The 10,332-nt window shown below is 33.8% G+C and overlaps 1 protein-coding gene across 1 annotated transcript in view; it reads right to left on the bottom strand.

Annotated features, from left to right (window-relative positions):
* Positions 1 to 1,408: 1,408 nt before the first annotated feature.
* dipk2aa (divergent protein kinase domain 2Aa) overlaps positions 1,409 to 10,332 on the bottom strand; it is a 38,122-nt gene continuing 29,198 nt past the window's right edge. Inside the window, exons 3-4 of the mRNA XM_042770745.1 lie at positions 8,569 to 8,872; positions 1,409 to 2,701 (exon numbers count right to left, since the gene is read on the bottom strand). Of these exons, the coding sequence (XP_042626679.1) occupies positions 2,361 to 2,701; positions 8,569 to 8,872 (645 nt within the window). The 3' untranslated portion in view covers positions 1,409 to 2,360. The remainder of the gene's footprint in view (positions 2,702 to 8,568; positions 8,873 to 10,332) is intronic.

Below are 10,332 nucleotides of genomic sequence, written 5' to 3'. Positions count from 1 at the left end.
AAATATTGCTTCTAAATAAAAGGTTTCTAATAAAAACACTTCTGATACTGGTGCTCATGTACTTTTTCCACTTTCAGAAACCATTTAAGAAGCCTGAAACTTTTGCTTGGTTGGTGTTTGGCCTGATTTAGACTACAGTGTATGAAACGGGTGAATAATATGAATGGTTTCGGACTGTCTGGGATATTGGATGTCTTTTGTTACCCTCTCCACTAGATTTTGAGAACTGTCAGAGTGGTGCTGACTCTGTATTCTCTAATCCTTGCCATGGGTTTGCAACCAGAGGACAAAATCTATATTTAGATGCCATGGGTGAAGGTGTTTAACTTTAGCCCAGAGGCACTCCATTCATCACAGGAACAAGCACAAAGGAGGGCAGACCTCGACTCCAGCTACAGGCTCGGATATTAATGACTTCTGTGGTCAACCAAACGGCAAACACTTTATATTTATTTACAGTATATTGGCTTACAAAAATAATGTTTCGCCTGACAATTATTGATTATCCTGAAGCAATTCACATTGTTGAAGCTGAAGGACTAAAAAAAAGGTCCATGCTCTGTTCAGATTAATCTTCTCACACTGCTCTCTTCTGCTCATGTGTTGGATTCATTCCAGATGAAACCATATGGAGGTCTTCAGACACACATCTGAAGATATTACCTCAGGAATCAACATGATGCAGCCTTAAATTGAATATTTGCCATTATCAAACCTCATAATGAATTCAATACTGCTGCTTCAATAAAGAAAATAAATCAGAACAGGTAAGTATAGTCATACTTTAATATAATTATATTCTTATCCAGTCAAAAATACAACTTTTGAATGAAAGGCACAATACAACCAGACTTTACCTCAGTCTCAAAACAAACACATACAGAAAGCAGACTTTTCTTAAAGAAAATACACAAATAAATCATATTTTAACATAAACAGGGGACTTCAAAATTTGGAATGCCTACAAAGCAATATGAAATGTGAGAAATTTTTAAAGCGGTAATTCATTAGGCTCAATCAACTCCCAATATTGCTCATTACAAACATGGAAAATGGCACAGTGGAGTCAAAATTGATAAGAGGGCAAAACATTAAAGGGTCTATATCTGACAGTGTAGTGCAACTTGTCTCTGTAAACACAATGCAAATGCAAATGCAAATGCAAGTGTAGGAGACGGTATGTCATGGTTGCCAGCATATGATAACCATAACATTATAATTCCAAAAATATATTGTTAAAAAAATAAGGTTAAAAAAAAAACAACAAAATAAAAAAAAAAACAACAACAAATGTTTATGAAGACAGGAACATTAAAAAATAAGAGCTTTATTGTTGTTTCCCTTTTGAGCAATCTTGGTCAAAACATTGCTAAAAGAACAAAATAAACCACACAATGGTGACAATATTCTTTGGTATTTTTATTTTTGCATACTTAGTTGTTTCAAATCCATTTTGTTCTCCTTTTTGTGTTTTCGTTTCAGGTTTGTTGATTAAATCAAGTCATCCAACTACCATCACTGGCACTGAATGCCACTTTTACAAGAAGCATCAATGTCTCACTAAAAAGGCTCATTGCAACAGATAAGACTTGATCAAATTTCACTTCCATCACAGGCATAATTTGACCATTCACACTTTCAAATTCAGTTAAGACTTGACTTCCCGTAGCAAAGAAACAAGATGGTTAATCGAATATAGAGACTAAAATAAAACACAAATGGATGAATCTCAAAGCCTGTCAAGAACATGTCCAAGTAATATTTCACCCAAAAATCTCATTTTTCTTAAAGAAAATGTATACTGATTTAAATTTATATTTTAAAATGTATATTTAATTATATTGCTATTATCTTTATTTATTTATTTATTTGGGTTAAAATATGACCTGGACATGTCTTTGTTAAAATTCACCCAAATATAAACAAAGCTCCCTGTATCACTTCAGTTATAACCCCTGCTTATGGTGCCCCTACAGCACCCAATTTATAAATTAATTAGAAACCGTATTACAGGATCTTGATCAGAACCTATATTGGCAGAAAGGGTTCACTGAAGCATCAGATATTACAATCACCTCTCAATCACACACACACACACACACCAGTGTGATCATAGTAGTTTGAGCCTCTAGTCTGCTGATTTTCACACGACCCTCTAATCCATGTTCATGTGCAAACTTCTTTAAGTAGTCCCTGGACAGGACTGGAGCCAATGTTGGCATGATTGATAGTGGCAACGAAATAGTGACTACCTTGAAGGTGAATGAATGCATTCCAGAATCTGGTAGCACATTTGTAAAAGTACTTAAGAGGTCTTTTTTGAGGAGGAGGGGGACACAGAATGTCCCCTGTTCTTGACACTACCTGTTAACATTGCTCAGCTGTGTGAGTTCTGTCAGGTACTCCCGCAGTTCTTTAGCTGCCTGGAAGCGACCGTACTGCTTCTGAGGCCTGGTGCACTCGTCCAGCAGAGCCGTGAGGTGGCCGTCTTTGACCAAGTCGGCAGGGGGGTCATGGAGGAGACCGCCCGTGGTGCCACGCCAGGTGGCAAATCTGGAGAGCAGGTTCTGACAGATAGCATAGTAGTTGTGGTCCACGGTGACTCGAGAGCAGAGGATGTCCTTGGAAAAGGAGAGACAGGCCTCTTTGTCGCATTCCTCGTAGCGGCTCTCGTACCACACGTCATAGTTCTCTGGTTTACCTGACATAAATAAATAAAACAGTCAAATGGTGCATAATATCTGCCAAAATAATACATGAAAATAAACCTCAAGATTAACATGAAACAACAGTTGGAACCCATGTTTCTGGGTGAAACAGGATATTCCAGAACTAAATATTGAAGACAATTTACAGTATAACACAGAATGCCACTGAATTTGTTTTATTATTTAGATTAATAAATCAAGTCAAGTGTTTGTGAATATTAAAAGACAGCCTTTTAAATATTAAGTCCTCTTTTTGTGTGATTGAGCAATGCAGTTTTGTCTACTACACAAACTCAAGCACACGTGATGCCGTCTCACTGTATGAGGACATGAACATGAAATATATTACTGCTGCACAGTAGACTGTTCTTAAAGTGATAATAACAAAATTATTCAAACTTATATTTTTAAGGAATATCATAATTTACCAATCTCAGCAATTCATTTATGATGAAAAATAAATACATAAACAAAAACAGGGAGAAAGAAAGTAAGTATTCATAGGGCCCTGAAAATGCCATTCTTGTTCAAATTTTAATAATGTGTTGTTAAACTCTGTTTTTATTGTTAAACGAATCATTATTAAAAATAATTAATAAAAACTTGTAAAACAAACAAACAAAAAAAATAAATAAACATAATTATTACTAAAATTTGATTTAAGCATTAAAATGGAATTAAAATGAAAAATTAAAACAGGAAAAACAAACAAACAAAACCCATGATATTAGATGTTGAAAACACTTATAAGAGTTAGGACCAGGGTGTTTACATTTACTCGCGTTAAACGTTTTCATGATTTAAATCTAATTAGACTTATAATTTTTTTGAAGTATTTACTAAAATTTGAGTAAAAAAAAAAAACAATTTCCCTGGAAGCAATTAAAGGATGGAATTTAAACCAAAACTCATTTTATATGGCCCTATGAAGCGCAGCAACATCGGAGAATAACAACAGCATATAAAAACATCAGCATCTTGAAACAATTAATACTGTATGACATCAACACAGCACCACCTCTACACAACACCATTGGGACCAGGGGGCAGCCGCTCATACCAGCTAATCAAAAGCTCTGCACAGCACCGTTGGGATTGGACCCCAGGGGGCAGCCGCTCATACCAGCTAATCAAAAGCTGTTATTGCAATATTTGTTGTAGTTAATCAAAATAACCTAACACCTGCTATCATTTTGTAGCTGTGGTAGCTTGAAGTAACATGTAGGCCAGTTTACTTTTAGATCCATTAAAACACAAAAAAATCTAAAACAAAAAATAAAAAATGATACAAAATAACTAAAATAAATGAAGCTTTTGAGCTTTTCAGTCATCAAAGAATGTAAAACTAATAATAAGAAATGATATTTGAGCACTAAATCAGCATACTGAAATGATGAATCGTGACACTGAGGACTGATGGCTGAAAAATAAAATAAAATTGTAAAATCCATTACAAAAAAAAAAAAAAAAACAATTACAATAATAATTTCACTTGTAACAATATTTCTAAAAAATAATAATTTTTCTGCATTATTATCAAATAAAATAAAAATAATTGTGATTATAATAAGAATTTTTAAAAAAAAAAAAAAATAGGAAAAAATCTTAATGACCCCAAACTTTTTAACGGTAATGTACGACTGATACAGGATTTCTGGTCAGGCACAGATTAGAGTACTTTTCAGTCAAATTGCTTTGGGGTCCTAGAGAGACTGAACTCAACAGGTGGACTTAACATTTCATCACACCAAACATTATTTTTGAATCTATTCTTATAGCATATGTTTGCAGTAGATTTCATTACAATGTTAACTGGCATTTAATTACTCTTAATTATTAAATAAAACATTGAAAAAGGTTGCATTATCTAAAACATTAGCCTAAAACAGTGCCTAAATATTTGGCTGTAGGTCAAAGAAATTAAAATAAAATAAAATAATAATAATAAATACTTAAAAAATAAAATGCACAAAAAAAGTCAAGAAACATATTACTGTAAGGGGGGAAAATCGAGTCAATTTTATGTTAACATTCAACACAAGTTCACTATTCTTTGCAGAAGCAATGATTGAACTTCTTCTCCTGTGTTTCACAATATGCCCAGTTTCAGTCAGCTGACTTTTATTTAATCCGGCCTAATCCTTATTCCACTGGCTTTTCCTTTTAAAAACAGCTTGCTTTTAGATTCTGTGTATCAGACAACAACAACAACAAAAAAGCTCTTTATCATTACACATCCCTTTATTTATTGCTGTTTCAGTCTTCTTTAAAAAGCACAACCTACACTAAAATGGAACAACACTCTGCAGAATAAAGACCTTGACTTGATTCAGCTCTTCACTGTGAGAAGACAGATAAGAAATTCTTCTGAAAGCAGGTGCAGTTTTTCTCTAGCCACCCATTTTAATGCTGAACAAATCAATAAAGCTGAGGATCTTCTAGGAGGAGGTGGTGGGGTGCAGAAATAGACTGGGCTGTGACATCTATTCATCAGCAAAACTATATTGAGTCATAAAGCGCCTTAAAGAGTTTGGGATCTGCTGTCTTGGTCATTTGACACAGCTCAATATCACGCCAATAACTAATTAGAGAAAATGAAGTCACTGTGCTGCCAATCACTCTCAGGGAAGCCAATTATGAGATCCAGGGGAGGTAATGTGCCAGAGCCAATCAGAGCACACGCTGGCTTCGCCAATTTTCTCTTTTGCTGTGTGTGTTGAGAATCGCATCCAGAGGTTTATGGAGGAACAGCATGAAATATTGTTCCAGAACTCATGGAAATCTTACATTAAAGAGACAGTTCATCATTTATTCACCCTCATGTTATTTCAAACCAGTATGACTTCTATGGAACACAAAGGAACCCCACTGACTTTCATTGTATGGACAAAAACAGATGAGGCAATCTTCAAAATATCTTCTTTTGTGTTCAGCAGAAGAAAGAAATTCATATAGGTTTGGAACAAAATCAGAGTGAGTAAATTAGATTTTTGGGGGGTTAATTATTCACCCACCAAATGTTATTAAACTGTTATTAAAAACTAAACATGTATATTAACCTCCGTTAATGTTAGTTAATAAAAAATGTAATAAAGTGCACAGTGTATTAACTAATCTTAACAGAAACAACTTTTGATCGTAAAAAAATATTAATAAATTCTAAAATTAAAATGAACTAAGCTTATTAAATTCTGTAGAATTATCATTCTAATTTAAATCTAACAAAACAAAAAAGTATGGAATGTCAATATAAGCAATAACCTGAAAATCATTCTAAACACACACACATATATATATACACACAGTACAGGTCATATATATACACACAGTACAGGTCAAAAGTTTGGAAACATTACTATTTTTAATGTTTTTGAAAGAAGTTTCTTCTGCTCATCAAGCCTGCATTTATTTGATCAAAAATACAGAAAAAAAATGTAATATTGTGATATATTATTACAATTTAAAATAATTGTTTTTAAATTTATTATACTTTAAATTATCATTTATTTCTGTGATGCAAAGCTGAATTTTTAGGATCATTATCACATGATCCTTTAGAAATCATTCTAATATGATGATTCATTATCAAAGTTGGAAACAGTTCTGCTGCTTAATATTTTTTCGGAACATGTGATACTTTTTTAGGATACTTTGATGAATAAAAAAAAAAAGATATGTTTTTAAAATATAAATATTTTGTAATAACAATATACACTACTGGTCAGTAATTTGGGGTTAGTAATTTTTTTCTTTCTTTTTTTTAAATAAAATCAATACTTTTATTCAGCAAGGATGTGTTAAATCGATAAAAAGTGATAGTAAAGAAAATATATTATTAGAATATATATTATTATAATTTTTTTTTTTTTTTTTTTGAATAAATGCAGTTCTTTTTAACCTTTTATTCATCAAATATATTAGACAGCAGAACTGTTTCCAACACTCATAATAAATCAGAATATTAGAATGATTTCTAAATGATCATGTGATAGACTGGATGTTACATGTGACACTGAAGGCTGGAATAATGATGCTGAAAATTCAGCTTTGCATCACAGGAATAAATTATTTTTTTAAAGTATATTCAAATAGAAAACTATTATTTTAAGTTGTAATAATATTTCACAATATTACTGTTTTTTCTGTATTTTTGATCAAATAAATGCAGGCTTGATGAGCAGAAGAGACTTCTTTCAAAAACATTAAAAATAGTAATGTTTCCAAACTTTTGACCTGTACTGTATATATACACACCCACATTTTATTATATGATAAAATCTAATTATAAAATGTTACCACTAAATGTTATTAAATGAACAAAAATTGCCATCACTTGACATATTCGCAATGAAATCCTCCTGTGAATAGAAATCATTTCTGAATCCATGAATGACAATCCTTAAAAGGCTCACATTAATTAATGCACAGAGATATTATAAGCAGGATTAATTAAATTTAAAAGATGAATAAAAAAAAAAAACGACTTCCAACCTTGATGCCCAACATATGCACACGTAAACTCAGAATAGAAACGCGATACAAAAAGCTTGTGTTATCTAACATTTCAGAAAGACCCATCTGGAAGCAAACGCGCACACACACACACACACACACACACACACACACACACACACACACACACACACACACACACACACACACACACACACACACACACACACACACACACACACACAAGCTCCATTCAGATAAACGCTGGCAGGCTGAAGCAAATAGCCATTGTTATGTAGCACACATGCTTCAAGTTCATCCGCCAGCCCAGCCTGCCCTCTCTGGATGGCAGATTCACTGGCATGCATACTTGGTTCAGCACTGCACCCATCCATGCCAACTCACTACAGTCCAGATTCAAAAGTGCAGCTTTGGGCCACGTTCATCTGTTGCAATGCACTTCTATAGCAATGCTTACTTAAATGTGAAACTGGAATTTAAATCCCATGCATTATCAAGGCCAAAAACTAACTTTCCAATTAAAGGGCAATATTTGGCCACTGGAATTTATTTTCAGAGGCGATTTTTATCTTAGCATGGGACATTTTTATAATCACCTTATTAAATGTATTTTGTGGGTTTTTAAAAATGTTTTATGGCAAATTAACATTACATTTAACCAGTTACTTCATTCAATCAACATAAAATAGACTGTTGCCAATACAATTTTATCATCAACAGAGGCCAGCTTTACACTGCAAATGTGGAACAAAAGCTGCATCTGACATGGCTATTATTTTAAATGTTGCTCAAAGGTGGTATGTATTTACACAAGAACTGCATAATCAACTGCGTGATTGGTTATATACTGCTCAACTCTGATCTAAACGTAATGCTCAATCAACACTTTACGTTCACTTTCCGATTTCACTTTAATCGTGATGGTCATTTAAATTTTCTGCAGCCTTATCTTGAATTTGGAGTGTATTTTGAACCAAGTTCCCATCTAATTTCCGACCCTGGGATCTACAGAGTTACAGTAAAGCCATCTGTGCTTTATTCATGTGTAGAGCTCTTTAAAAGCCCCAAAAAAGAAACAGCGATGAGACTTTAATTACAAATCTGAGAGCGTGGGAGGCCCATGCAGGTTTCCACCTGGTCTGTAAACTTGTGATAATTCTTCCTGAAAGTCCTGAAAAACATTTATTTTGATGGGGAAGGCAAAGTACAGAAACAAACAGGTCTAAAAAAACAGGTGGTCCAGCCCATCTGAGGGAAAACTGAAAGTGGGTCAGAACAAAAAAAAACAACAACACCACACCATCTTACCTGGATAACAGTTTTCTGCACAATTTATTAATGCTGTAAAGCAAGAGCATGGAGATGCTGGAGTGAAGTCGTTACTTACTCTGCTTAATCAATCTCTTGTCCGCCACTATGATGTTTTCTGCATCAACGACGATGACTTTTCCATCACGAGGCCCGACTGCAAAGTTGTCAAAACTCACATCCAGGAGGTAAAGGGCAAAGTCAAAGTCGTTGTTGGTCAGCTGCTCGGCGATGTCCATCAGCTGCTTAGCCAGATCCACTCTTTTCTCCCAGGGTGCATTGTAGAAGCTCCAGAGCTCCTCGCCCACATAATTCACCGCCACCATCCGGCCACAGGCCCCCAGGTATTTGGCGAATGGCCAGCCCTCATCAGAGGGAAAACTCTGCAGAGATGAAACACGAGGAAAGACTCAAGGTGAGATAAAAGTTCTCTATTCACACACACAAGTAAAAATCACTATGTCCACTCAAATTAAGAGTAAATAAATGCTCTTTAAGACATAGATAAACTGCAAAATCATTATCTTGATGCAAAGTAGCTGTATCAAACTTTTCTTAAGAGCTGTGGATATTCGATATCTCCATTTCAAGTTGAGTCATTAAAAATGGATAAGTAACCATTAAATTTTAATCCTGGAGATTCAAATAATTTAGAGGACAAAACACAGCATTCAGTAACCATTCGGAGCCTCCAAAATCTGGCCTCTGTGGTTTGGGCTGGAGAGGCTGAATCATGCTGTGGAGGGGGTGTTTCCTGCTCTTCATCACATACATTGTTTCTGAGGGACATTTGGCAAAGAGAATCGGTCATATATATATGTATATATATATATATATATATGTATATATATGTATATACATATATATATATATATATATATATATATATATAAAACATACTGACTTACACTCTTAAATGTGGTAAATCTGATTAGTGCAGGAGGTTTTTCAGTGATGTGTCCAATCTGATAAACTCATCCTGTCCTTGAGTGTTTAAGGGGTCACAAGTGAATTAAGTGGAGACAAAAACCCAGAACAAGATCTGTATTTTTTTCTTTCTTTGACCACTTCTAATGCTCATAATGATACTGACAGACAAAATCAATTTCCTTTGACACTGTAATGAGTATCATTATCGTAGATTAATGGAATTTATATTAAAATTGCTATTTGAGTAAGGAATCTGACATTTTTTGTGTAGCTACACATCTAAAACAGACTGTTTCTGAATTGATTTATTGCTATTTATTTAGTAAATTAAGACTAAATGGTGAACTTCACATAGGCCTTCAAAGCAGCATCAAAAACAAAAAAAAAAAATCTTTTTTTTTTTTTTAAAGTAAATTATACACAGAAATCAACCAAAGCCACAATACACTCCTATTATAATCACAACTTTTTGAGCGCTACAGTTCAAATGCAAATACTCCTATTATTATAAACAAAGCTGTCCACACTGCAGAATAAATCTATTTAATTTACTATGCTTTGTTGATTTGAAAAGGGGTTTCTTGCTTATAGTGTATATTGGGTATTAAAGCATCAATACTGCAACTGAGTGGTGCAACATCTAGCGAATCCAAAATAGTTGGAAACTAACAACAATGCTTTTTGGTTTATTTCAAAAGCTTCTTTCTGGCTGTCTGGTAATGTTTCTTTAGCACTCTTCAGCACTTTGTGTTCCAGAACAAACAAAAGTGACATAAAAACGCAACAGGGATATATGTAAATGGAATGTTGTAACCAGCATAACTGTAAAAGTAATCTTGATGATTATTTAGTTTTACTAAAACTACATTTTGGCTTTAGGAATTAGATTGAATATTGAATTGAATTATTAGGT

This window comes from Cyprinus carpio, chromosome A2, assembly GCF_018340385.1.
Source record: "Cyprinus carpio isolate SPL01 chromosome A2, ASM1834038v1, whole genome shotgun sequence".
NCBI lineage: Eukaryota > Metazoa > Chordata > Actinopteri > Cypriniformes > Cyprinidae > Cyprinus > Cyprinus carpio.
This window is presented reverse-complemented; position numbering and strand designations above follow the sequence as displayed.